Below are 27,894 nucleotides of genomic sequence, written 5' to 3'. Positions count from 1 at the left end.
AGACTGTTTCACATCTCAACTAATAGCTTATTGGAGAAGAAGTGCAACCATTATATAGACAAAATTTAAATACTTTGAATCAAAAAGCCATATTGTTCCCTTGATTTTATTCATTTTCTTAAGTCCGGCCCTTGTAGTTGGAGTTTAGGGCCATGCTCCTTAGTCTAGATAACTTTTTGGGAGAATTACAATAAGTTTTGAAGGAGGAGAGAAATGATTACTAAAAAATCCCAATAACAACCTAAGCAACCTATAATGATAAGTTTTAGAGTAGAAAATAATAACAACTTTGAAGACTTGTTTTGTAATTATTTTTCTTTTTTGGGACCTAATTGTGATTCTTCCTAACTTCTTTTTTGGAATTTATACTTCACATTATCATATACAAAGTGTAACTCCCACAGTACAAATTTAAAAGATCAAATGTAAAGAATTGAACTTGAGAGGCATGACAATGTGTGGGTTGTTGAGGATTTGAATTGGGCAAGTAAAAAGAAGACGCAGGTAAGTACAAAGCCCAAAGATAGTCCGACCTGAGAATGAATTAATTTAATTCCACTGTGTTAAAAGTCACACTTGAAATGATAAATGAATCATGTCCTACAAATCATATATCATTAAACAAAACAAGATACATAAACAATAATATACATATAATAATAAACGAATTAATTATTTATGATTTTTCATGTTTTGAGCCCTCATTCTACTTCCCCATGATGATCCTTCCTTTTGAGCCATTCTTGTATTAGACCTTCTCTTCAACTCAACTAATTGCTCTTCCCACCTTCTTCTCCATCTTTCATCACCGCCATTAACACTCTTATTCTTATTCCTCTTGCTTGTCATCAAGTCAAGCTCATAATCATACTCTTCTCGGAGCACTGGGTCTGATAATGTCTCATAAGCTGCATGGAGCTGTACAAACATCCTCGTACATTTCTCCTTCCTCAAAGGATCTAAGCACGTGTCTGGGTGGTATTGAAGTGCCATGGATCTATATGCCTTCTTTATCTCATCTTTGGTTGCACTCTTCGGATTCAGAGATAGCATCTTGTAAAAATCGACAGAAGTTGTTTCTTCTACCTCAATAGCTAACTTTCTTGCTCTGCATGAAACATGCGAAGGATGAAGCTTTTGGCTTTGCAAATTTTTTGAGAGTGGATTAAGGCCATGGGAGGGCCTATAGGGAAAAATTAGGGATGATCTGAAGGATAAAACTTCCATTGTTACTTTGAAATTGGACTCCCAAATCTCGACGACAAAGGTATGGTGTTTTACACCTATTTATATCGATAAATGGGTCAAGGAACCTAACCCCAACTCTCAGTGACACCTTTTTAGGGGGCCTTAAATTAATATTTCTTTGAACTTTAAGAGAATAACTACAATTTATTATTGAATAAATATATAAATATATAACTATTGGTTGACAAACCAAGGGTATTGAATTTGTTTGATCTATATATATACGCGTTTTCTTCTTGGTATGCATCGAGATATGCATTTTCTTGTTGATGTGCACACAATAAAACGTTGAATGTTTCCACAATCAATCAACGTAATTATCTTCAAATTAGTTATTAATTAATTAATAAGAAGAACATTGATAAAACACATAAACCCTAGTCTTCAACAACAACAAATGGGCGTGCATTTGTGTACCTTTAATTCTTTGCTTAATAGATTATTTGTAACACACACACACACAAACACACACACACACACACACACACAAGTGGCCAGTGGCCTCCCACACACTGAGAGAGATTCAAATATTTTGGTAGCATATGGCTTCAAAAGAAGCGGAAGATATACACAAACATATATATATATATATATATAAGTTCACTATAATTGGATTAATTGGGTATGTAACTAAATATATGTTCTTACCTTAACCAACATCCATAGAAAAAATCAAGCCTTCTGAATCTAATTAATTTGAAATTATCTGCCGGCAGACAATAAGAAAATGTATATGTATTTATATAGCCTCTTAATAAAAAATCATATTGACCAACTAACACATTGGCCATATCAGTCAAATAGGTCAGCTATTCCCTTCTTATTTTACTGTTTGTTCATTCCTTCCGTAGACCAATCATATCTATCCTCATCCTGCAATATCTTTATCTTTCCTTGCTTATTTTAATTTGTCTATATATATATATATATATATATATATTCCTTCCAAGTTGCAATCCTAAATCAAAGGAGCTATATAACTAATTAGCAGAAATTAAGAAAATTAGTTTAATTAATTACTTATAAATTAAAAAATGTGTGATAATTTTTCTAAAATATTCATTTCAATAATTTCCATTAGACACTACCCTCTTGAAGAAATATCCCCTTAATATGTACATCACTAGGAAGAATTTAAAGGAAAAAATATAAATTTGAGAGATAAAGTTAATTGAGGTTTTACATTTAATATCACAGTAACTTAACCTTTCAATTAGCTCTTATATTTAGTATTATAGAGAATATATATTTATATTATGTTTATGCATATGTATAATTTATAATAAGTATTTTGTGTCATTACATGCAAAAAGGTCAATCTGGTTGGCAATTCCGTGTGGTGTATTTTTTTATGTCTGAATTGTGTTATTACGCACTCCATGTTTATATGGAGGCAAAGCTCTGAATTGTATTTCCAATATTAATAGCCGGAGGAGAATTATAATTTAGAATTTCGATAGGCAAAATTTAAATCTAATTATATTTCAAAAGTTTTTGTTATCTGCTATTTTTGGAATACACAATTACAGAGAGAGTTTCTTAATGCAAAATCTTCTATAAAGTGTAAAATAATATTTACAAATCATTTACAGAAACGCAACCCTAACCAGATATCTACTCATAGAAGGAAAATACTTATTACTTTTGTAACTTATTTAAGGGAAATTCTGAAGAATATAAAAGTTTTCATCACTAATCAACTAGTTTAAGCTAAATAACTAATAAATTAAGTGATGTGGTAAATTAATACTCTTCTTATCCTAAATATAAGATTCTTTTTATAGTGTAATTTATACTACAAAATGAGTTTTATATTTATAATTTGAGCAGTAATAAACAAGCTATGCCCTAAATATAATACGTTTGTGCTTGCTAGTAAGGACATTATATATAAAACATTATGGAGTTCTTGCTATTTGGATTATTCCTTTGTCCTCACTTTTCAACGCCTATGGTAGATTGGTTCACGGAATATTTTTAATATTTCTAAAATTAATACTCCTCTAATCCGTAATGTAAAATCTTAATTAATTTGGAATATGACATAATCTCTTGAAAATATCTAAACGTAACATTATATGTCAGTTTATGAGTTAAATAAACTAATCAGAAAAAATAATAACTATAAGAGATAAAATAGATTAATGTCTTATAATTGAAGGCCAAATCAAATCCCTAATAGCTAACCCCTACATTTAGTACTAGAAGAGTATGCTTTAATTTAATACTACTTCCGGTCCTTAATATAAGACCCTATTTGACTTTTATTTTGATTCTAAATATAAGACCTCAATCCACTTTGTCTCTCATATTTACTCAATTTTTTCCAATATAGTCCTTCTAATAATTATAGTTTTAGTCAATACACTTGATTAGTAAAGATATTTTAGGAAAGACAACACCTATTTAGGACAAATAACTAATTCAACTTACTTTCTTAATTTTCTCAAATTAGTCAACTGGCTCTTATAATTAGGACCGGAGGTAGTATTTGGTTTCAATTTTTTTTCCGCAGAAAACCCGATCCCGATTTAAATATTCCATATATTCTCCATAATTTTATATTCTCACCAAACGCTTCATCTTCACTAATTCCGATAGGAAAAAGGTTGAAAGTAATGTGAAATGTAAACGAACCTGATACTACCTCTTATTCTAATTATAAGATTTTATTTGTAGACTACAAACGAGATTTTATAATTAGGATTGAAGGTAGTATAAAAAGAAATAAAGGTTCCACGTCTGTTAGGGTTAGATTTAAAACAAGATATATAAGTTAAAGAATTTATAAACCCACCATTTGAATTAAGATTTTAGATTAAAATGTCGTACTGTGTCATTGTTTTTAATGACAATATGGTTCTGTATTATATAAGTGAGTCATGATATACCCTACCTCTAGTTCCAAGTATAGAAGCTAAATAGGGATATGCTTAGGTTCTTAATATTACCTCCACTCTTTAATATAAGATCTCATTTGACTTTTATTTTGATCCTAAATATAAGAATCTACTTTATCTCTCATATTTATTCATTTTTTTTCAAGGTAGTCCTTCTAATAATAATAATTCTAGTTAAGACACTTGATTAGTAAGTATATTTTAGAAGATGCAACACCTATTTATAACAAATAACTAACTTAACTTATTTTCTTAATCTACCCAAATTAGTCAACTAGCTCTTACATTTAAGATTGGAGGTAGTATAAGACTTCTCTCTCAAATTTATAACTTTGGTCCCCTAGAGTATTCTGGCAAAGGAGTTTTCATAGCTACCATGCATATGATTAAAAATTATATTGTAAAAAATTAATATACATTTATTATAAATAATTAAATTAATTGGTAAATGTAAATTAATTATTTATATCTTATATTAAGGTAGGGTGAGAGAAGTTCTTTAATCAGGTAGAAACCACCACAATGATGAAAATAAATTATTTATTTATTTACTGTGGGGAATTTCAATTCATGAGGGAATCTTTAAACTGGGCTTAGTGTAGGCCCAAAACTTGTTTTTTGGGGGTGGTTAACGTCAACACCAAACAAAAACCAAGAGCCTCTAATGTGTGATTATTCTTTGGGAAAACAAAAGTATTAGGAATCAACCATAAAAGTCGACTTAAACTCAGTCAAATATGGGACTAACAATCAAAATTAATTAATTATAAATTGAATAGAGATTCATTTTATCATTTTTCATTTAAATTTTCATGAATAAGGTTGCAATTTTGTCTCTTGATAAAGCATAAAACAAAACACAACCTTCTTATAAACTTTGGTGTTTTGATGATTCATTTCCAAAACATCCACTCAGAGTCCTCATAAGTAGTTTTTCCTCTCTCTTTTTCATAAGTTTCAATCAACTATACATTAAAAAAAACTAATTAAAAAACTTAGGTCATTTTGTACAATTTCAAAATTATTTTTTAATAAAATTCAACAGAGAAGTTTGGTTAATTAGTTAGAGAAATTTATAATTAATCAGAGGCATTATATGAAAAATCATTTTAGACAAAACATATTATATTACAAAACATAGATGCAAGATATCTTTATAATAAGAATTAAAAAGAATATTATTTTTTTAATAATATTATGTGTAAGCATTTTAATTTGTTATATTAAAAAGTTGGAATATAATCAACTAACGGCGATAGATATTCTTGAGATCCCAAAAAAAAAAAAAAAGAAATTGCAAGAAAATTCATCTTACAGAATAATACAGCTTTATAAGGAAGCGTCAATCACGGTTCGGGAAAGATAAATAAACGAATTGGGAAGAATAACATAAAAATGCCTCTAAAATTTACAAATATCATATTAGGACTATATTATTGTGAGATGACTATATTATCCTTTTGTAAAGAAAAAGGGTAAAAACTCCTTGCACCATGCATGGTTACTGAGACATCAACGTTGTCACTGTCTATCGTTTAGTTATCATTTTATATAATGAAAATTGTTTCTTCAATTTACTATTAATATCTAAAACCCAAACCTAGCTTTTCAAAATACTAATGGTCACTGCTTAAGTTTTTGTTATCGTAGTTAAAGCTGTTACTTTTCTGGTTCTGTTTATAAGGCACTTTTAACATATTTCACATAAACTAAAAAAAATCTTAAACTGCATTAACTCTTCATTAAAATATAGCAACTTTTCAACTTTACCCTTATTTAATATATACACCTTTTAAAAAAAAACTATCTACCTCATAATAAATGAATAACAATGTAATACATTTATGATAAAAATTTAATAAAGTGACTTATAAATAAGACAAAAAAAACTTCTCTCTTTGCTTTATAAATAGGACCAAAGGAGTATTTCTTAAAATAAAGTGGTTATTTGTTTCAAAATCATCCATTCTCACTATTTCTTTTTTGGACATAAGGTCAGTATTGTCATCTCGTAATAAAATTTAACGCCAAAGAAGACTTTAGAGAAATCATCTCATTTCATAATCTTATTTTAAAATTGCATATTTGAGGATATTTTTGTGTCACTGTTTTATAAAATTATTGGAGAAAAATAGCAAAAGAAAAAAAAAGGTATCGTGGTTTTGCATAAATTGTCTAGTTTAAAGAAACTTCATGCGCCAAAATTAAAATTAAAATAAGGCATTTGAAATTTGATTGTGCAGTGAACTTGCTGGTTCTCAACAACTTCAATGTGAACACTGAGAAGCTTCCCTACTTTTCTCACTTTCTTCTTTTCACATTTGATGGGATCATTGATATGCCAGAAGATGACATTCAATTTTGCTCAAATTAATTGAACACACACACACACACACACACACATATATGAACCTAAATTACTCATTATTATCAATACTAAATCAGTTAAAAACCATTGTGCATCCATGTTGAAACAAAAACCCAATTCAATGCCCATGTTGTGTTATGTTCCAAAATCTTCATTAAAAGAAAAAAATCCTGATAAAATAAAATATACGGATTGATTTATATAGCGTATAGAAACATGTCAACTGTAAGTTAAAACTTCATTCAAATGATATTAAACTTAAATCCAGAATCTTATTCAAACATGATGAGTGGCATTGTGACTTGTCATTAAAGCATTAAATAATTGAAAATAGTACAAGATGATATAAAGATTAAAAAAACCGTAAAAAAAAAAAGTGGAAGAAGAAAAAGAATAATAATGTGTGATTGTAAATGATGGGGAAAGCAGGGGAGAAATATTTGTGATGCATGCGCATAAAAGGAGAGACAGCACAACATAACATAACAATTCGCAATCATTTCACACTTTCGCTTTTATTATTGCCCTTAATTTTTTTTTATTAAATTTAATTTTCAAAATTTGGAATTAAAGCCATTGTCATTTGGAATATACTGGATGTAAATAATAAATGCTATGCGTTACAATCTTTTCCCCCCTCCAATCCTCTGCATTGTGTATACATAATATGAGAAACAAAAGTCTTATTTTCCATATTTTAAAATTTTTCATGACTAATTAAATTTTTTATGTAAATTAAAAAAATTTCTTAAAATTAGGTAGTTCTTATAAAATCTTAAAATTACTTCCAATACAAGTTATTAATTATTTAGTTAGTGAAGTTTTATTGATTAACTAAAAAGTTTTAAACAAAACATTATATTATAAAATATTCAAGAGATATTTAGAATTGAAAAGAGTGCAGTTTATTAGAATTTTTATATTGATATATTGATTTCAAACTTATCAATTATTTTTAACTACACTCACAGAAAATGTCAACATAATTTTTTTTACCAAAGTTTAATATAAACCTTGAATTATAGGTTTTAATGTAAACCTTAAATTATTTTTAATATAAATATTTGTGATTAGCATGATATATTTTTTTAATTGCATTCAACACCTTAATGATTAGAATTGAATGCACTAAAAATAAAATTAAGGTGCTGGATGCTCTTAAAAAAAATAAAATTAGAATACTAACTGTACCATAAAAAAGATTGAAGTGTTAGATACACCTTAACACTCATATAAAATACAAAATATAAAATAAATTTAGAAAATCACTATATCATCATGGTCATCTCATGTCTCATAAAATTAAAATGTTTCATATTTTAAATTATAATTAAGGAAAAATTTATAATTTAGATTCAAAATAATGTGTGATATAGTTATATGGGTAACTGACTTTGTTCTTTTCTAAATATTTTAAAATGACTTTTCAATGTATCATTTAAATAGACTTTTGTCAAATTGTTTTTTCACAAAAATCTAGTCAACCATAAGTCCCATTAGACTTATTAACTTTTACCTTAATTTTAAGGGAAAATTTCATTTAAGGATCGCAGTTGAGAATTTATATCAGACAGCCCCAAAACATTTTGAAATATCACTATAGGACCAAGCGACCAAACTGAAATTAAAATTAAGAGTAAGATTACAATAATACCCCTCATTATTATTTTTTTTAAAAATAAATATTAATGGTCACGGGAGTTCCGGCCACCAGTGCTTAGGTGGCCGCCGCCGGAGGTTGGAGCCCATAACTCCTAGACACACCAAAAGAGATGTAACCACCAAGACAAGCAAGCCATTTAATCATACAATGCAAATAAAAATATATATAACAAAACAAACACAAGTATCTAAGTATAAGTGAACAAGTGAAATTTGAAAGTTTACAAGTAAAATTTAGCAATTTTTAACAAAAATTTGGTAATTTACAAATAATATAATAGAATTTACAACCCCAAATGCAAGTGCTTAAGTGCAAATGAGCAAGTAAAATTTCAAGATTTATAATAAAAATTTATGGATTTACAACTCAAATTTGGCTATTTACAAGAAACACACGAGAATTCATAACCCAAAATATAAATGTTTGAGTGTAAGTAAACAAGTGAAATTTGACAATTTACAAGTAAAATTCAACAATTTATGATAAAAATTTGACCATTTACAAATAATATAATAGAATTCACAACCTCCGACCTCTGGTGGCCGGAACTCCGACGACTATTAATATTTATTTTTTTAAAAAATAAAAGTGAGGGGTATTATTATAATTTTACTCTTAATTTTAATTTCAATTTGACCCCTTGATCCTACAGTGATATTTCAGAATATTTTGGGAACTGTCTAATATAAATTTTCAAATCCAGTCCTTAAATGAAATTTTTCCTAATTTTAATTTGCCAAAATCAGTGGGGATGAAAACTACTTTTACGAATGTAAATCCAAACAAACTCTGTACACTTTTTGACTCAGCCTAAGCGGTGGGCAATGATGGCGTGGGGAGGGACTGGTGGTCCCAGAACACACCCAATCTTTTGTGTGTTTTTCCTTGTTGGGGTTCACATCTCATAGTCGGAGAAATTTCAGTATTGGTGTTCTATAACATCTCAATAATTATAATTGTTGCCTCGCTTTCATGATCTCAGATGTCCTGTTTAGGTTCGATTGGTCCTTCAACTATTAAAAAAATAAGCACAACCATCTAAAACCTTTTAAATCATTATACCCTCTCCTGTGTTTAATATATATATATATATATGAGTTACTAAACTAATTTAATTAGATTAAATAAATTAACTAACTATAAAAAATATAATATCATCTTCGTAAATTATATATATTTGTCAATAACTAAATTAGTTTAGAAATACATAGGCACATAAGATAATATATACATGTTAAGATATAATAGTAGTTGTTGTTATCATTACTTGTTCGTGAAAGTTTTGATGATGGTGATGGTGACGGTAAAACGCCAAAATAGGAAGTCCAAGTCTCTCTGAGAATGAATTTTAATCTAATGCTAAAAAGTCACAACACACGGAAGTTATAAATGATAAGATCTTCTCCAAAATGGAAAATGAATTCAAAAAAGAAAGAAAGAAAGGCAACCAAAATATATAATCTCTCTCTAGTCTCTCAAAGTAAGAAGGGAGCTCAGAAGAAGGCAGAGAAAATGGCTACACATGATGAAGCAGCAAGAAGCAAAGATGGATGAAACAGAGAAGATGCCGCAGAAGTGTTGCCTGGGGATGGTGATGGTGCTGGAGATATCTCATTTGCTGTCTCCCCACCAGATCCAGATGCTTCAGGTGCTTCTCCACCACTCGTACCAGATGGTGGAGATGATACCGGAGATGTCAGGCCTCCTGAATCACACAAATCATTAACACAAACATGCCCTAAATCTTTAAAAAGAGAAAACAGATGAAAGTCACATTTTCTCTTTACAGTTCATATCCATCTTTGTAAACTGTGAGTGATCATAGATCTTTTCACAGTTATGAAATCATATATTCAGAGAGGGAAACATTAGAGGAAAGAAATGACTATGGATTAAAGTGACTTTTTCACTTTACAATTTACATCCATCTTTCTGATTCCTCTGTAATAGCTGTGAGTGATAGAAGGGTAGTATGTGCCGGGGCCACTTATCTTTTTCCCTTAATTCTCTCTGGGTACATTCGATGTCATTCTTATAATTGAAGAAAATAGAAATCTTGAATTGAGAATCAGAATAGAGATTCTTAAATAGACAATATATAAAAGATAAGCCAAATTAGTAAATAAGATATGTATGAAAGTATCACTCATAAAAAATTGCAAATTTGCTAACATGCACTCTAATGATTGATTCAGTGAATTTGGAGTACTTTTTGGGAAACTTTTAAATGTATGGTCAAAGATGTTTCAAACTTTACATTAAATTATGGCATTGATAGCTGTAAATATCCCCACCAAGAGGGAAAGGGACAACGTTGTGGGGAGCATGTCAATTAATTATTTGGGAGAAATGAAGGGCATGAATGCTGTTGATTTGACTGTTCCTTAATCATGCTAGTTGCATTTTGTTATTAATTAACAAAGAAATTGAAGATATTGTAAAGTGAGATGATATGTGCTGTATGGAAAATGAAATGCTTCTTCATATGCAAAGAAAGATAGAGTCTAATCACCTACATTTACTTATGGACCCACTTGGATTAGGTAGACGCAAGCATTAGAATTTTGGATTATCTGTTGAGCATATCAACTCCGAGGGCCACCAAATACATACACAAGTATGTATAAAATATATAATGATTAAATCATTAACTATTTTTCAATGGAATTTATTCAGAATATGGAAGGCAATTGAAGACGAAAATCCAGAAAATCTCAAATGAGTTTATCATTATCTGGGACTAATCTAAAACTGGGGGAAAACAGCATGTTCTATGTTAAGACTTGAGAAACTTACCACCTGGTGCAGCGGCAGGAGTTTCAGACACTGCACAAAAGGGGAAAAACAGCAATTTAGATCTTGTATGAATCTAGAAATGTAGAAAACACCAGATCAAAATCACAGAAATTAAATCAAGTGGGGCCATGACATGAAACACCAACATCTAGAAAAAAATATAGCTGGCTCAAGTTCAATAATTAAATCTAACCCTGTAATATTTTATTCACTAAGGTTTCATAGTCTCACTACTTGATCGGCTTTCAAGGTCAAAAAAACAAACTACTTGATCGGCGTCAAGAAAATCCACTAATTGCGCTTCAACGCGGGTCCCAGATGAGGTTTGTTGTTTCTCTGCTTTCTACAGGGAATTTTAGGATCGCAGTCTGAGCAATGCATATTTTGTTGTACAGTGTTTATCATCGATGTCAACTTTAGAGGAAAGGGGTTAGAAATCCAGATCAATGCGTTCAAACGGTCAAATTAAAAGCAGAACAGCCAAAGGCCTTTCTCCGATACGCAAAAAATCGAAAAGCTTCTTTCAAAAGAAAAACAGTACTAAAACACTGTAAACACAAGGATAGTTTCCCCAATCCGGATTATTCCCCATTTGAAGTAAAAAGAATATGCAAAGATGAATCACATTTTTCTGTGTCATTATCACAAGATCAGAAAGCAAAGAAACAAAATCAGGGACGCCAAAAAAAAAAAAAAACAGAGCATGATTAAGCAGAAGAAAAGAAGAATTGTTTACATGCACAGTTAGCAGCGGAAGGAGCAGAGACTTTGCAAGCAGCAGGAAGAGTAACGGCCTTGGTAACATTCAACACAACGCCCAACTGAGCACTGCTTCTGAAGGCCTCACAGAGGCAACCAGCGTCGGTCTTAAGCACAGTCTTCAAGCCGGAGCAGCAATTTCCCTCTGGCTTGTTGACGGTGCTTCCATTGGAGACGAAGGAAAGACAATCGGCCATGGTTAAGACGAGGTTTGAACAATCCACTGACGGCGCCTGAGCATCGCTAGCGGAATCGGAAGAAACCGCAAAGATAGCGAGAACGCAGAGAATCAAAGAAACTTTCGATAACGCCATTGTTAGTTGTGGAGAAGAAGGAAGTGAATCAATGGGCGAGAAGAGAGGAAGAAGAAAGAGGCGTCAGAAAGGAAATGGAGTGAAAAGGTGTGAGAAAATGTGGGAATGGGAGGCTGTTAAATAGGGAAGTGGGCGAATCATGGGTTTGAATATGAAAAGGTGGCAACCATCCAGATTTTTATTTCTTTTTTTTTTCCTTTTTAATTAGATCATGACGATATGATAATAATAATTTTATGAAATATTAATTATCAAAAAAGAAAATAAGAGAAAAGATAAATAAAATAAAAAGAAATTCAGTTAGGAGCATCGAAATACAAGGTGACTAGTTTAATTTATTTTAAAATTAAACTGTTTCGTTTTAATGACTTTAAAAATATCACGCTCAATTATTATTATTAATCCTCTAAAAAGAAAACAATTTCGCCGGAACTAGTTTTACTTGATTTTTAATTTTTAATTTTTAATTTTTAATTTTTGTATTTTTCTGTCTTAATTAAATTATTTAATTCTTCTTAGTTAGTATCGTTCGTCTTTATAATTTTGCTCTGCTAACACTTTTAAATTATGTATAAAAGTTAACGGTACTAACAAAATAAAATTAAAAAATTCCATTAAAATTTAATTAAGAAGCAAAAAGATATAAATACTAAATTTAAAATTGTGGGAGAGTAATTCTGCAAAATTGTGTTCTCATCCTGTGAACCTAAGAGAATGATATGGATGTTTTTAAATTTAAAAAATTAATTAATTCATTTAAATATAATTTACGTCTCAATAAGTATGGAAACTTGAATCTAATGACCTTTTATGTGTTATAATAATGGTAATTTATTATGAATTATGTGTTTTATTATTCATTTTATATTGATACCAATATTTTCGAAGGTATAATACTCCTTTTTCTTTAATCACTCATGAACTGAAATGTTTGAAATTGCGGTACTGCCTGATATTATCCTTTTTTTTTTCTCAAATACACTTCAGTGAAAAATATTTTAAGGCAGAACTAAATAGTAAAAAAATTATTATAATTACTTTTTTTGGGTCCAAAAGAGTTTGGAACTAAAATTCTAAAAAAAAAAAACCTATTTTAAAGTTTTTCTCAGCTAAAAGATGTTTAATATTCCTTCAAAAAAAAAAAAAAGATAAACCATACAAAGTGGGATCTAATCCTTTATTCTCTATTGTCTCTTTTGATAAATATTTTAGTTAATTCAAAAGTTCAAACGTATATAAGATTGGAAGACTAATTCTTCAATTGATAACCGTCCTTTATAGATGCCCAAAAGTGATATGTGATCTTCCATCCACATTTATGACTTTTATAGCCAGGTATTACTATATTACTCCTCCGATTCTTAATATAAGACTTATTTAACTAATTTGATTGGATTAAGAAAGTTAAGTAAGTTATTTAATTATAAGAAATATGACATATTTTTCCTCAAATACTATAATTATCTTTTTTAATACATTCTCTCCTTCTTTTACTTGATTATGGTTGAGGAAGTATCTATAGAGGTAATTTAGAGAAAATCGATAAATATGAGAAATAGATCTTATATTTAGAATCAAAATTAACTCAACAATTGGGTCCTATATTAAGAACCGGAGGAGTATTTCTTTTGGAAAAATGGAATGAAGGTAGGCTTTTTTAGGTCTTCTTATCCTATGAGTATTAAGAGCATAGTATTTTTTTTAAAAATTATTTTTGTTGTCATCACAATCTATAGACGATGCTATTTATTCATATTGCCTGCAATAATACACGAGGCAGATTTAAATTAAAAAAAAAGAAGAAGAAGCTTTTTTTAATGTTCCAAATAAGTATTATTTGTAAGTTGTTTGTTAGGATCGAACTTTTGATGTTACATTGACAATGTTTTAATGGTTTTGACAATTTCAATCCCATTTGATGTGTTATCATAGCTAACCATATTAGAATATTCATTTCATTGTAACACTAAAACAATATGTGAAAAGAAAATACTAACACCAAATTCTCCAATTACATATGATTATGTGTTCTTTTTTTTTTTTTTACGTGAATTTAGGAAAAGTTATATTAGAAAGTACCTATGCTTTCTTTCTTCTTTCTTTTTCTTTTTTTAATCCAGTACCTATGTGTTTTTTCTCCTACTTAAATAATTCAATTTTGCTTTTTTAATAACATTAGCTCTTGTTAGTATTGATAGTCTTTGTGCAAGGATTAACAATGTTGATAGAGCAAAATTAAAAATTTAAGGAAGACAAAAAAAATATAGGTGCCAAATTAAAATTTAGAAAAAAGTATAGGTACTTCCAAACTAATTTTCCCTATAAATTTATAGTTTAATAATAATATTTAAAAATAAAATACATGATCATTTGTGATTGAAAAAATTCATATAATAAATATAAGAAATTTAACCTAAATAAACTTGAAGATATACTTGTGATTAGTTTCAGGTGATCAGTGTGAAAACTCTGAAAGATTGAGTTATTAATCATGTTAACAGTGACGTAATTATTTTAACTGTAAATGTTAGTTTTTTAATGATAGAAAATAGTATTGTCACGATTTCAAATTTTTAGGGTAAATTTATATCCAAAATGTTTTTTAAATGCTCAATACTTCTAAATAAAGACTTCTGGAACAAATTTGTACTTCAATCCTATATATTTGTGTTGAGGTGTCCTGGCTATATCACTTTAGTCCGACCCAATGATACGAAAATTTACCAAATGCTAAAATGCTGTTGGAACCAAACTAAGCCCAAAAAATAAAAAAAAATCAGCTCCATCAATATTTAGTCGTCAATGAGGTTTTCCCCCTTTAATTATGTGTATTTTTTGTAGGACTAAATTAAAGGGTAAACTTTTTTTTAAAAAAAAAAATCATATAACAGTTGAGTTCATTCGATAAACTTATATATTTTAAGAGATGAAGATTTGAAGAGAGAAAAAAAGCAAAAAATTAAAGTTAAACACCCAATCAAATCCAATGGATGGGTATGTCTTAATTATTAACATATCATAATCATATGAGAGACGTTAGAATTTAAAAACACCTCATTAAATCCTTTTTCCTGAATAGTCCTTAGTTCTAACGTTCCAAACTCAGTTAATCAGATTTGGCCAAAACAAAAAAAGGTCAGTTAATCAGAGCGTAAATTTAGCTTTAAAGGTTTGCGTTTGGTTGGTGAAAAGAAAAATCACGATAATTAAGTTGCACACAGCGTCACCTTTTTGTCCTTTTTTTTTTTAAAGCTACTTTTTTAATTACTCCTCCGATCATTAATATAGGACCCAATTGTTGAGTTGGTTTTAGTCCTAAATATAAGACTCATTTATTATATTTATCAATTTTCTCTAAATTACCCCTATAGATACTCTCTCAACCATAATTAAGTAGAAGAGGAAGAGGGGACGTTAAGAAAGATGATTATATTTTTTTTAGAAAAAACATGTCACATTTCTTATAATCAACTAACTTATCTAACTTCCTTAATCTAATCAAATTAGTTAAATGAGTCTTATATTAAGAACCAGATGAGTAGTTTTTATTATATCATTATTAAATATGTTATTCTGGATGAAGAGAAAACATATATTTTGGGCCCTAAATTTGTTGTTAACTCAAATCAACATCCTGGTAATAATTCTATCATCAATGAATAAATCCTTATAATAAAATTTAAAAGTATGGTCCTTGGTCAACTTTAAACAAAATATTTGAAGAAATTAATTTCTTGATAAAAGAAATTAGAGACCCTAGTTGACCACAACCTCAGTTGACAAATAACCGTTGTTATTTTTATTTGTATTTTGAAAAATTATTTTGTTTAAGTTTTGTTTTTCTCTAAAACATGCATTTATCTTTATTAAGTGTAGCCTCGAGAGTAATTCAAAAAAAAAAAAACTAGTTAGAATATGAGAGATATTGGCTTTTATCTTAAGAGTAAGTCTATTAAAAAAAAAATTTTCTTGACCTTTATGTCATATGTAAAAATTAAAATTCATTTTTATATTATTAGTTTTGTTCATTATTCATCTACAAATGGCTTAAAGTATAATAGGTTTATCCACATATGAGTCAAAGTTTAAGGGGATTATATGCATGTCAAAATAAAAATTTAAGAAGATATCAAAATTAATCGTTGGAAGTTTAAGGATGTTTATTGTAAAGTTTTAAAAAACAATAAAATGATTCATATATAACATAAAGTCGAGGGACTTTTTGTATAATTAACCCAAAAATTGTTTAAGTAGACTGTGATCCGATGACTAAAATGAGAAAAAAAGAAGAAAGAGAGAGGAGGGAATCACAAATCACGTTGGTGAAGAGAAGCAGAATGATGAGTGACAATCAATTATGGAAGCGATTCCACCATCTTCGCCAAAAGTGCAACATTCCTCATCATGCTTTCCCCCTCTATATGTACATGCAATCAATCATTTTATTCACTAACCCTCTTCTTATTTTATGTCATATTGCCTGTGCTCCATAATATAAGAGTTGCTTATGGACCAAGTCTAAATATAAGACTTTAATTTATTTCTTCTCTCGTAATTTATAATTCTTTCCAAGTTAATTTATATAACTTATGAACTGATATATATATATATATATGTGTGCGCGCGCGCGCGTGTGTAATCTAATGTTATGCAAGGATATTTTAATGAAATCATGTCACACTTGTTATAATTAATTACTAATTTGTTTTATATTTTTATTTATCCAAATTAATTAAGTAGCTCTTATATTAGTATTATATAAGTGTTATGCATTTTTGTATTTCCCGAAATTTTATGAAAATTTTTGTATTGTGTGTGTATATATATTAATATTAATCTCAACCCTGCTCACATTTAATACTAGTTATGTTTTTGCATAATCATGAATATAAATATCACTCAGAACCTTTTGGCCAAATAACAAAAAATGCCTTCTTTAAGTCCATCTGCGAGTTCAATTCCTCTGTGGATACGATGTGTGTAAGTTCTTTTCGTTAAATGAAGCATGTTAAAAGGAAAAACACAGAACATAAATACTCTTCCGGTCCTTAATATAGGACCCAATTGTTGAGTTAGTTTTGATCCTAAATATAAGACCCATTTCTCATATTTATCAATTTTCTCTAAATTACCCCTATAGATACTCCCTCAACCATAATCAAGTAAAAGAGAAAGAAAGGGTATTAAGAAAGATGATTATGGTATTTTAGGAAAAACGTGTCACATTTCTTATAATTAACTAACTTATCTAACTTCCTTAATCTAATCAAATTAGTTAAATAGGTCTTATATTAAAGACTGGAGGAATACCCAAAAAGCATGGCTAATTATTTGAACTAAAGTGGATCTCTAAAACGAATTTCGTCAGATGAATTGGAATGCCAATAATTTGATGTGAACTCATATGGATACATTGATATTAATTTCAAACGGTCATATAATAGTAACTTATATTTTAAAAGCTTCTTGCTTTCGGCACTAGCATTCTCAAGTAGTCAAGTGCATGAGTGATGATTGGCAACCCCCCCCCCCCCTCTTTTCAGGAATTCTTTTACACGGCCTTATGTTGAGACTTGAGAGGACTTTGGTCATTGAACTTTTGAAATTAATATACATTTAATATTTCATGCCTTCTACATGGTCAAAAGATAAGTCCGATGGAGGTTGAAGTTTGAATGCCACGCTAAGGAAGTGTTTATACATCCCCAAAATACTTTTTAAAAACATTTTTTCGTAAAATAAAGATAAATTTTTTTACATATTTACTTTATATACTATAAAATTATTTTTATAATCATAATTTGGTTTTTCTCCAAACACTTCCAATCAAAAGATAAAATTTTTTAGGACTAATGGTGGTTTTAACTTGAAAGCCTAGTATTAACAAAGAAGCTATAAGCATCTAGAATTACTATTATTATTATTTTTTGACTCAATAGCGTATTAAAAGTATTAAGATAGAGCAGTATTGATTCTGCCCGTTAAAAAAATGCTAATGGTACAAGGCATTCTGAATTAGGCATAAAAACTGATGCCTTTTTCAGTGGAACCATGCTTTTCTCTCATAATGATCCACCACCCAAACAAAAAAGTAAAGAGGTGTGGAGATTCCTTTTCGCATTAATAATATATTTCCCTGCACGCCACACTATACTATCTTTCCAACGGTTGTCAGCCTTTTATTTGATAAGTTTCACACGTTATTCTGCATAATTGCCACTCTATGAACACACACACCTACGCCTGAAATAGTCATAACTAGGACGTTCATTTTTCTTTTATTTCTTTCTACAATGCAACTCAGATGAGTGTGAGGCCAAATTTACATAATAACTATTTGTATATATACATATGATACTAGTGAGTATATATGGCAGCAACTCTAAGAAGGTGAGGAAGATCTACCTTGGACAAAGGAAACAATAACAGTGACATGATCAAGCTTGCCACCAGTACATCCAACATAGCCAGCGGCTTGGGCTGCATCAGCAAATGGACTTCTTGTGCATGCTGATCTCCCAACCTCTTGTGCCTTCATCGCCAAGAACTCTGCTATTTCCTGAAATTCACCTCCATTGATCAAACACTTGAGATAAGCTAAGCAACACTATTATTATATGTAATGATGCAATTTCCAGGAAAAGTATTCTTAGCTTAGAGCTAGCCATGTGTAGAAGAAAACGGGTTAACCAAGAAACCATCAAGAGATTCCATAAGCATATCATGCATATGTTTTTAGATTAGATCCTTTACATTTATGAATTTGGAGGACAATAATACCAGAATGCAGCTGCGAGTGGAATCCATATTTCATTATTACCCCCCCCCCCCTCACAAAAGCATCACAAAGTTTTATTTTTTCTGAATGTAGAAAATTTGAATTGATGTTTTTCGATGGGATTCGTTTATCATCGAGACCTGCCAGTGTACAAAAATGTGTAGCCAAGAAATCACTGGGTCATGCATAACCATGTCAAGCACCTTATTTTTAAAAGGACTCATTTATTAGCCAGACCCACTGATGCATAACAAATAGATAGACCCAGAAATCATCTGAAAGTTGCACAAGCATGTCAGCCACATTTTCAATACTCAGTTTTTAAGTTCTTGTGTGTCTTGATAATTGAAACTTCAGGAAAAATTAGACCTGATATGTATATTTAAACTGAACTTTCAGCAGAAATATGTAAGATGTAGACATACCAGATATGCATTTTAAAGTTCACAAACACCGATTACAGCATGGAAAGGAAAGGACAGAGATGAAAGAGAAGAGAGAGAGAATGTTCATTAACCAATAAACTTATCCTCCTCACCCCTTGGTGCATTGGTATATACAGCAAACTTAGTCAAACAACTCCAACTATCTTCTCTACCCATCTGAATATTCTTATCAAAGTACAGCTTAACGATTGCATTGCGCATGCTTCATAGATATTAAACACAAAGTATTGCAATGCCACATCTCGAGAATTTCTTCATATGATGAATTTCTTTACTACTGAATGGTAGACAGAAGCAATAAAGACAGATATATACTAAAACAAAAGAAGCGTAGAGATAAATAACCTGAGGTTTTAAGCCACTTTGCAGAGATTTGGATACAAATTTAGCTATCTCTTGCTCATAAAGATTGTCAAAAAGGCCATCAGTGGCAGTAACAATCACATCACCTTCGCTTAGATCAACCTTGTACCCCTGAAACACATTTCACTTTTAGCTGCTACATGTTGTATATAATCCATGCAGGCCAAAGAAAAATAAATACAGGTTGGAAACATTTGTTGTCCTTTACGGAAAAATCAGTTAAAGTGAAGATGCTACAAGATGGATTACGCACCTCAATAATTTCTGAGGGATCGTCACCTCTAACTATCTGTAACGGAAAATTGAATTCATGAACAGCGGGAGTTGACTTTTTAAAGACAGCACCGTTTCTGAGAATGATAAATCCTGTGTCTCCAACGTTGGCAGCATGGAGGGTCTGCACATGATTTTCAGGATTTAATTCAATTTTCAGAACTGCTCTGCAGATGGATTATACGCTTCTTCACTCTCTCTCTCTCTCTTTTTGATTTAGCTAAGCACTAGATAGCCCAAAAGCAATGACATGGTTGTCTTTGAAACATTAATATAATGGATATTTGAACAAGTTGAACACTTGAATGTGCTTAAGACGAAATAATGGATCTCACATGATTAAATGAACCTCATTTTATATTATCAATACAAGGAATGTACAAGAACATGGCAAGATGATATCAAGTTAGACACTAACACGGTCACATAAAAGCATTTTGGCAATCTCAAGTATGCAATAAATATTCATCAACAATAAATTCTAGCCTATTAGGAACCATCCCTTCCACATACCTCCTTCCTAAGATTGCCAGGAGCAACACCCTAACCCTCACGCTTACAATATATTGTAACCACATAAACATAAAATTTTCACAGGGTGGCCTTTTCAGTCACCCAAAGGACACAAGGAGTTTAAAGGGCAACGAGCATGAGCGGTATCCTAATCAGGAACACAGTCCGTCCTCACTTAAAGTCACGCCTTAACTAGTTTAACACTTGAATGTAGCTTCAAATACTGGGAAAACAGCTGATAGTTTACCTGACCATCAAAGTGAGCAACCAACGCCGTAGATGATCCATAACATCCTGTTTCTCCAGCACTTCTTTTAAGAACTTCTTCAGGTTTAACAACAGAAATGCTTTGGTAATTTGACACGACATTTTCACACTTTTCCATGAGTTCTCTAGGATAGTGTCCATTACTACTTCCTGCAAAATTTTCTGCAGATTAAGCAATCGCCTACAATATAGCACATAATCGCAAAGTTTGGGAAGGATTTTATGAAATTTAAGACAAATCTTGTTCATTCCACCAACATGGCAACAGCAAACGAAGCTCAGAAATTGTTTTAAAAAAAAAAAGAAAAAAAGAACAGACAGAAATTCAAGGATATCCATCCTGCAATTGAGTTGGGGTTTATGGTCAGCTATAGGTAACGTACATCTCATAAATTCTGAACCAAATTAGACATTCCCACAAAATGTGATGAAGTGAACAAGAAATATATGATGCTTGATTCACTTTTAAGTATAGAAAAAGGATTACCTTCAAATGACCACTGACCAAGTCCATCAGCCACACCTAGCCAATTCTTGCAAGCAAAGAAATAAGCATCCTCTCGACCTGCCAATGCCTGGAAGTTGTTCTTAGTTGGCTTATTTGTTATCTGTTCCTGATGACTCAAATCAAAGATCGCCTCTAAAGAAGCATTTGGTACATTGTTATCTCACATTCCATTGTATCTTGGTTAGCACAAGAAGGAATCATTAAAATATTAGTTGCATTATGTCAGCAAAAAAAAAAAAAGACGCATTAGTTCTAAATCTGTTGCATTTAGGAAAATCCCCACTGGTTATATGTTGATCCATGGCCACAAACAAAATATAAGGGTTCAAGTATCATCACTTCTCAAATGCCAGTTGCATTTTGTTCATCATACAGGAGCAGAATATACACAAGATTATTGCTGGAATGCATGGGCATTAACTTAGTCACATGATTTCCACCCAAAAAAAACAAAGGCTCAACGTCACCCAATCACATGAAAAGAAAAAAGTAAATAAAACCAAACACAGCAATGACAATAATGACAACAAATGATTAATAATTAACGGAGAAGAAAACCATTATTATTCCATGAAAAATTTAAAAGGAATGACTTGAACAATTCATTCATTCCAAAATTATTTAGGTTTAATTAGGATAAAAAACTCCCACCACTTGCACACTTGTTTGAGTGCTTTCATTCTTAGCCCTACTGACTTTGCAGTGAGAGTCAGAGTTTTTAAACTATGTGAAAGGTACCTTAGATGGATGTGGCAAGGAAGCAACACCTGAAGTTAGGAAAAGTCCCGTAGTCAATGTTTTCTCCCTGCATACATAAAAGTGACTAGCATGACAAACCATGCAGAAGATGTCCTTTACAAACTCTGAATGGCTTGTAAAGCATCAAACCTTGAAATTTGCATATAAAACGGTTTCAGTTCCTGTTTTCACTTTTCATTATAATATAGCCACTGGGATTGAGTTTCTTTCCTAACCACATGGCTATATACAACTTGCACAATCTACACTTTTGTAACACTAGGCTAACACTAGGCAGAAGTTTTTAAAATCATAATTCCTTTATTGAAAAATTCAAGAACTAGATAAATATACTCAGAAACCATTATTTTCAGGTGAAAAGGACAAGTTTCTCCCGTAGAAATAATTTTGGCTACTTGTGTAAAAAAGAATGATAATTAATATTGTGCATACAGTATACAATAGTAATTTTCTGTTTATGCTCAAACGTGATAGACTTTCTCCATGTCTATTGCCTATGCTAATTGCAGATACAAAGGGCCACAGTCTTCTGAAACTTTTCCAGCATTTCAACTTATCTTTAAGCTAAATGTTAAAGAGATCCCAATTCAAAGAGAGATCACCTAACAAGAAATCAACAAAAGGTTGGATACACAAATTTCTCCAGCTAGGAAGCAACCTGAAGCTGAGAAGGAAGAACAAGGGATGGAACAATGTGAAAAAAAAGAGAAGCAACATAAGGAGGGAGGAGAAAGAGCATCAGGATTTGTATGCAATGGAAACCCCAGGGTCCTATCTCTGAGTCAACAAAGAAAAAGGAAGAAATAGAACCTAGCTCTTTGAAGGATTTATTCAGGTAACATTTTTCCAAGCTGTCTCCAAGGCATCCCCTCTGAACTCCTCTGGAATTTTCCCTAAATAGCCTCCATGCGTCCCTCTCCCCTCTAAGATAATTCCCAAGCTATTATCCAGGGTTTGCTGCCCAAAAGACGCACTTAACAGCCTCCATTAATTTGGATTCTCTCAATAAAGGGCTTCCAGGAAAGAAGAAGCGTAGAAAATATCCATGGAGGGATTACAGAATTGAATAAACAAAAGACACTGAATTCAGGAAGTTCTTGCAGGGCAGGAAAGAAGTTGGCACACTTACTCATCAAGAACTGTCTCAGTTGAATGTATCTCTGGCACACAAGCATTGGATGGACCTTCGTAATCACTTTTTCTTGTTTCATCCATAACTATTTCATCTACCGATTTGAAGGATGGAGCCAAATCATCTAACTACAAAAAACATTAGAACAGGTATCAGATTAGAAAGTGTAGCAATTAAATTAAGTACAAAGGAATGATTAACCAAAGTGTTTTCACATTTCAGCAGTAAAGATTAGAAGAGTTGGACATATAAATAAACTCAGCAAACACAACCACAGAAAAAGTAGGGAATAAGAAAAAGCAATGCCGTGTTCACCTTTTCATTTGCATCAACAGATTCGACAACAATATGATGACTTGTTTCCTCATCAAGAACAGGGTCGGAATCTAAAGAAGTTAACCCTGGCATGATTTCAGCCACATCAGTCTTGGCATCGGCAGTCAGGTTGTCTGTTGCTGTCTCTGCAACATTACCCTCGTTAGCTGTAGAGAATTGAGCAACTTCAATGTTAGCCTTCTACCTGACAAAGAGAACAATATATATTAAAAACTTCAATGGCTAATTCACGTTGAAAAGACAACAAACAAGTTGCAATATTACCTTCATATTTGTCTTCAACTATTCCAGGAGCACTGATACTGAAATCAGGAGAAACACTAGACTCTGGGGTAACTGTTGGAACCCCCACTCCCATGTGAATTTTTACTTCAGAACTCTCCCCAGACACAATCTGGACATCTTGAGCCCCAGTAGTAATATCCTCAATATATTTTTCATCCGCTTCCACCTCTACTAAATCAGGAGACACAACAGCATCTGGAGCAACTGTTGCATCCACCACTCCTGTGTGACTATTAACTTCAGAATTTTCTTCAGACATACTTGACATGTCTTGAACATCAAAAACAAGATCTTCACGATAATTTTTATGTTTTTCCTCCTTAACTAAAGCAGGAGAAAAACCAGACTCTGGAGTAACTGTGGGAACCACCACTCCCATGCGACTATCAACTTCAGATCTCTCCGCAGACAAACTCTCAATATCTTGAACCTCAGAAGCAACATCATCGTCATGATTTTCATGTTTTTCCTCCTCTACTAAGTCAGGAGACACACCAGAATCTGGAGTAACTGGTGGAGCCACCAATCCTGCAGAACCATTAACTTCAGAGTTTTCTTCAGACACACTTGAGGCATCTTGAACATCAGAAACAACATCTTCATGCTCACTTTCATGCTTTTCAACCTCAGCTAAATCAGCAGACACACCAGACTCAGGAGTGACTGTTGGAACCACCACTCCTTGACCATTAACTTCAGAAATTTCTTCAGACACGCCTGGGATGTCTTGAACCTTAGAAACAACGTCTTCATGATCATATTCATGTTTTTCCTTCTCAATTGAATCAGGAGACACACCAGACTCCAAAGTAACTATTGAACCCACCACTCCAGTGTTACTATTAATTTCAGAATTTTCTTCAGACACGCCTGGGACATCTTGAACCTCAGAAACAATATCTTCATGGTCATTTTCATGTTTTTCCTCCTCAACTAAATCAGAGGCCCACTAGACTCTGGAGTAACTGTCGGAACCACCACTCCAGTGTGAGTATTAGCTTCAGAATTTTCTTAGATGCACTTGGGACATCTGGAGCATCAGAAACAACATCTTCATGGTCATTTTCATGTTTTTCTTCCTCAACTAAATCAGGAGAAATACCAGACTCTGGACTAACTGTTGGAACCACCACTCCTGTGTGACTATTAACTTCAGAATTTTCTTCAGACGCAGTTGGAACATCTTGAACCTCAGAAGGAACATCTTCATGATAATTGTCATGTTTTCCCTCCTCTACTAAATCAAACTCTAGATGCTTACTGTTTTCTAGCGAGATATCAACTTTACTTTCATTTGCTGGCGGCTGAGACTCCTTATCAACATCATCACTCAACACTGTTGAGCTATTTCTCAGGTCTATCACAGAGAAAGAATCAATCTGCTCACTTAAACTATGACCAGCTTCTGCATTATTACTCCCAGTTCTATGGCTTTCATCAGAATCACCTGCTAGTTCCAACTTTTCAACATCTTCACTCAACAGAGTCCCAGTACTAATATTTCCTCCTTCCTCAGGATATTTTTGAGTGACTTGCTCTTGGTCCGCATCAACCATATTTTCCATTATCTCACTGACATTTCCAAACCGGTATATAATACTACCATCAGAACACTCTGCCAAATGTCCAGAAGCTAAAGTTAATCACATGACTTGGGCAACACTACTAAAAGAAGATATTAGCTTAAGTAAGATGAATCTATCTATAATGTCATACCAAAATAGGAACTAAAAAGAGGAACCTTGGGCTGGAATAAGCCGTAAATAACAATATAGGAAAGGACATAAAAAAGTTGCAGAGGCATTACAAACTTTGCCACTAATCAAACAGAGTATTGAATAGTGAATTAATGTCTTTTCCTTGATGTACAAGTTCTCAATTTCATCACGGTGGTTGTTTCATTTATGTTAAGCATGTTAATACTTCCCCCGTTCCTTATTATAAGGACCCATCTCTCTCATATAGTGTTTTAAATATAAGAATCAAATCCTTGTTGTCTGAAATTTTAAATTTGTCTTTTCATTTTTACCCCATTAAATATATGCTATTTATTATCTCTCTGCAATAAATTTCCACTCATTACCTCGTACTCTTTTTATTAAACAAGGGAAAAATTGGAAATATATATTACATATTTATTACTTTTAATTAAATTTAGCAAACATTTTGAACCACGTGACTTTGGCAGTTGTTTCTAAAAAGGAACCGAGGGAGTAGTTAATAATAACATGCCCTAATGTGAAGCTAATGTTAACATTAAATGTATAAAAAAAAATGTCATGATAGCAACTTGTCACTTAAGCATCCCCAACTAGGATTTAGGAACATAACGATCACAGGATTTCACCCATCTTTATAAACAAGTTTAACGTAACAAAAGTATTCTCTGAAGAGCTGATATGTAGGGGGAAATTAAAACAAAAATGTGCTTTTGGAAATACAAAATACCAACACAATCAGAATTCAACGTAGGCTCAAGAAGAAAGTGAGAATCTTGAGAGGTAAGAAAGCATACCAGTTGCAGAGACAATATCAAAATCCTCAGAAACAGAATTTGATGAGGAACCTGAGGGTTCATTTGATTTGGAAATCATGTGCGCATGGTGGGTCACCCGCCCCTTGGCAAAACATGGAATTGCATTACAGAATTGAAGTCTTTGTGAGGATTTTGGCGAAACATTTCGGCAAGAAATGAACAGACAATGGAAGCAACAGAAGCTCGAAGGCTGAGATTTAAGAGAGCCAGAGAAGAGATGTGCCATTAGAATTTTACTTCAAATTGCAATGCATGAGTATGTCAAGGTTTGTAGGTAGGAATGTTTTCAGAAATGGAAGGTAGAGAGAGTGATAAGAAGAGTGAAAGTAAGAGTGACGATGAAGAAGACGATAATCGAAAGAAAGCGAAAGCCTGAAAGAGTATCCGGTGGCGTGGATAAGGCAGAGCAAGGAGAGAAACAGAGGAACTATTATTGGATGCCGTGATTCTCTGTTCGGCAGGGGACGAGTGGTTGGTATAATTGAATTGAATCTCCTAGAATGCATGGTTATTATTTTATTGCATTTGATTATCTCTCTCTCTCTCTCTATGAGGATTAATATTTTAAGATTAGTCAAATTTTAATAAATAAAATAATTCACTTATTTAAACAGAAGAATAGCTTATATTATAAAATTAGAAAATACTACCTCCGATCTTATTTATAAGATCTCATTTACAAACTACAAATAAGATCTTATAAATAAATCAAAAGTAGTATAGTTTTTGGAAACATAAATATAGATTGATGGGTGAGTAAGTGGATATCCTTTTTATTTTATTTGTTTTTAATTTTTCTTAAAAACTTTATTGAAAACAAAATTAAAATGAGAATTTTTTTTTTGGGGAACCAATACCAAGTGAATTAAAATGAGAAGTGTCACAGGTGGATTAGTGCTGATCCCAATGCATTTCGTCAAATCATCAGCCTTAACACCATAATATTTTATGAAAGTGCTTTGCATCCCATGGTTACTTTGAGACTGGACAAGGGAGCACGCCCCTTAGTGCTCTTGGCCTGTAAAACAAAAGCAATCATTTCAACTTAGTCAACTCCTGGAACAATTGAATTGATCCAAGAAGAAAGTTGCAGATAAGATTTAGATTAGTGGCAAGAAAAGTGACTTTTATTTTATTTTATTTTTATAAGTTAAGTCAAAAACTAATGAGTATAACGTGATTTATATTTGGATTGACTTTTATAGCAAAGCCAATTTGACAAATTGAGACATGTTTAGATAATTAATAAAAAAAGTAAGGCCAGATATAAAATAAAAAAAAAAGAACTTGATGAAATAATACATATTGATATCATAAGCATATGATGTGATAATTCTACGAAAGATATTAAAACTATAAGGGAAAATGTGAAATTGTAGCTTGGATCTTATTTTTTAGGTGCATCCAGTATTTTGATCTTTTTAGTAGTGCATTTTTACCTATGATTTTTGTTTTGCACAATTTTATCCATGAACTTTTTTAAATGTAATTTTACCCATGATATTTTTTTTGATGCAATTGAGAAATAAGATAAGGAATAAAATTACACCTTTATAAAAAATTAGAAAAAAGTCCCTCATTAAAAAGTTAATTGATGAGAAAGACTTAAATCAGAGTACTGAACATTATTACTTTGTATGTACAAAATTT

General features: G+C 31.5%; 4 protein-coding genes across 4 annotated transcripts; all 4 read right to left on the bottom strand.

Moving 5' to 3' along the window:
• Positions 1 to 672: 672 nt before the first annotated feature.
• On the bottom strand, positions 673 to 1,227 carry LOC114712757 (chaperone protein dnaJ 20, chloroplastic-like). The gene has a single exon (XM_028897298.1). The coding sequence runs from the start codon at positions 1,225 to 1,227 to the stop codon at positions 673 to 675; it is 555 nt and encodes a 184-aa protein (XP_028753131.1).
• An 8,269-nt stretch (positions 1,228 to 9,496) lies between these two features.
• LOC114712787 (non-specific lipid-transfer protein-like protein At5g64080) lies at positions 9,497 to 12,126 on the bottom strand. The gene is made up of 3 exons (XM_028897321.1): positions 11,712 to 12,126; positions 10,976 to 11,005; positions 9,497 to 9,884 (listed from the first exon to the last, which is right to left on the bottom strand). Exons 1-3 carry the CDS (start codon positions 12,046 to 12,048, stop codon positions 9,673 to 9,675), a joined length of 579 nt encoding a protein of 192 aa, XP_028753154.1. The 5' UTR covers positions 12,049 to 12,126; the 3' UTR covers positions 9,497 to 9,672.
• Positions 12,127 to 18,206: 6,080 nt separating this feature from the next.
• Positions 18,207 to 26,673, bottom strand: LOC114712783 (probable protein phosphatase 2C 71). Its single transcript, XM_028897319.1, has 11 exons — positions 26,224 to 26,673; positions 23,688 to 25,323; positions 23,403 to 23,569; positions 23,085 to 23,215; positions 21,935 to 22,001; positions 21,176 to 21,263; positions 20,669 to 20,838; positions 19,889 to 20,032; positions 19,618 to 19,746; positions 18,454 to 18,607; positions 18,207 to 18,291 (listed from the first exon to the last, which is right to left on the bottom strand). The coding sequence occupies exons 2-11, from the start codon at positions 24,085 to 24,087 to the stop codon at positions 18,242 to 18,244; spliced, it is 1,500 nt and encodes a 499-aa protein (XP_028753152.1). The 5' UTR covers positions 24,088 to 25,323; positions 26,224 to 26,673; the 3' UTR covers positions 18,207 to 18,241.
• On the bottom strand, positions 24,101 to 26,302 carry LOC114712756 (probable protein phosphatase 2C 62). The gene is made up of 4 exons (XM_028897297.1): positions 26,224 to 26,302; positions 24,730 to 25,323; positions 24,204 to 24,641; positions 24,101 to 24,108 (listed from the first exon to the last, which is right to left on the bottom strand). Exons 1-4 carry the CDS (start codon positions 26,300 to 26,302, stop codon positions 24,101 to 24,103), a joined length of 1,119 nt encoding a protein of 372 aa, XP_028753130.1.
• Positions 26,674 to 27,894: the final 1,221 nt, after the last annotated feature.

The sequence above is a fragment of the Neltuma alba genome, unplaced genomic scaffold (genome assembly GCF_004799145.2).
Source record: "Neltuma alba isolate B1F8T4 unplaced genomic scaffold, ASM479914v2 tig00011396_pilon, whole genome shotgun sequence".
NCBI lineage: Eukaryota > Viridiplantae > Streptophyta > Magnoliopsida > Fabales > Fabaceae > Neltuma > Neltuma alba.
The sequence above is the reverse complement of the archived record's forward strand: the minus strand, read 5'-3'. Positions and strand labels throughout refer to the sequence as shown.

Coding starts and splice junctions, on each gene's coding strand:
- LOC114712757 (XM_028897298.1), bottom strand. CDS start 1,227: ATGGAAGTTTTATCCTTCAGATCATCCCTAATTTTTCCCTATAGGCCC.
- LOC114712787 (XM_028897321.1), bottom strand. CDS start 12,048: ATGGCGTTATCGAAAGTTTCTTTGATTCTCTGCGTTCTCGCTATCTTT. Junction 11,006..11,711: donor TTCCGCTGCTAACTGTGCAT/GTAAACAATTCT, acceptor CCTTTTGTGCAG/TGTCTGAAACTCCTGCCGCT. Junction 9,885..10,975: donor TCCTGCCGCTGCACCAGGTG/GTAAGTTTCTCA, acceptor TGTGTGATTCAG/GAGGCCTGACATCTCCGGTA.
- LOC114712756 (XM_028897297.1), bottom strand. CDS start 26,302: ATGATTTCCAAATCAAATGAACCCTCAGGTTCCTCATCAAATTCTGTT. Junction 25,324..26,223: donor TGATATTGTCTCTGCAACTG/GTATGCTTTCTT, acceptor GACATTTGGCAG/AGTGTTCTGATGGTAGTATT. Junction 24,642..24,729: donor TGATGCTCCAGATGTCCCAA/GTGCATCTAAGA, acceptor CCTCTGATTTAG/TTGAGGAGGAAAAACATGAA.
- LOC114712783 (XM_028897319.1), bottom strand. CDS start 24,087: ATGGGAGTGGTGGTTCCCACAGTTACTCCAGAGTCTGGTTTTTCTCCT. Junction 23,570..23,687: donor AGTTGAAGACAAATATGAAG/GTAATATTGCAA, acceptor AATTCTCTACAG/CTAACGAGGGTAATGTTGCA. Junction 21,264..21,934: donor CCTTGCCACATCCATCTAAG/GTACCTTTCACA, acceptor AACAACTTCCAG/GCATTGGCAGGTCGAGAGGA.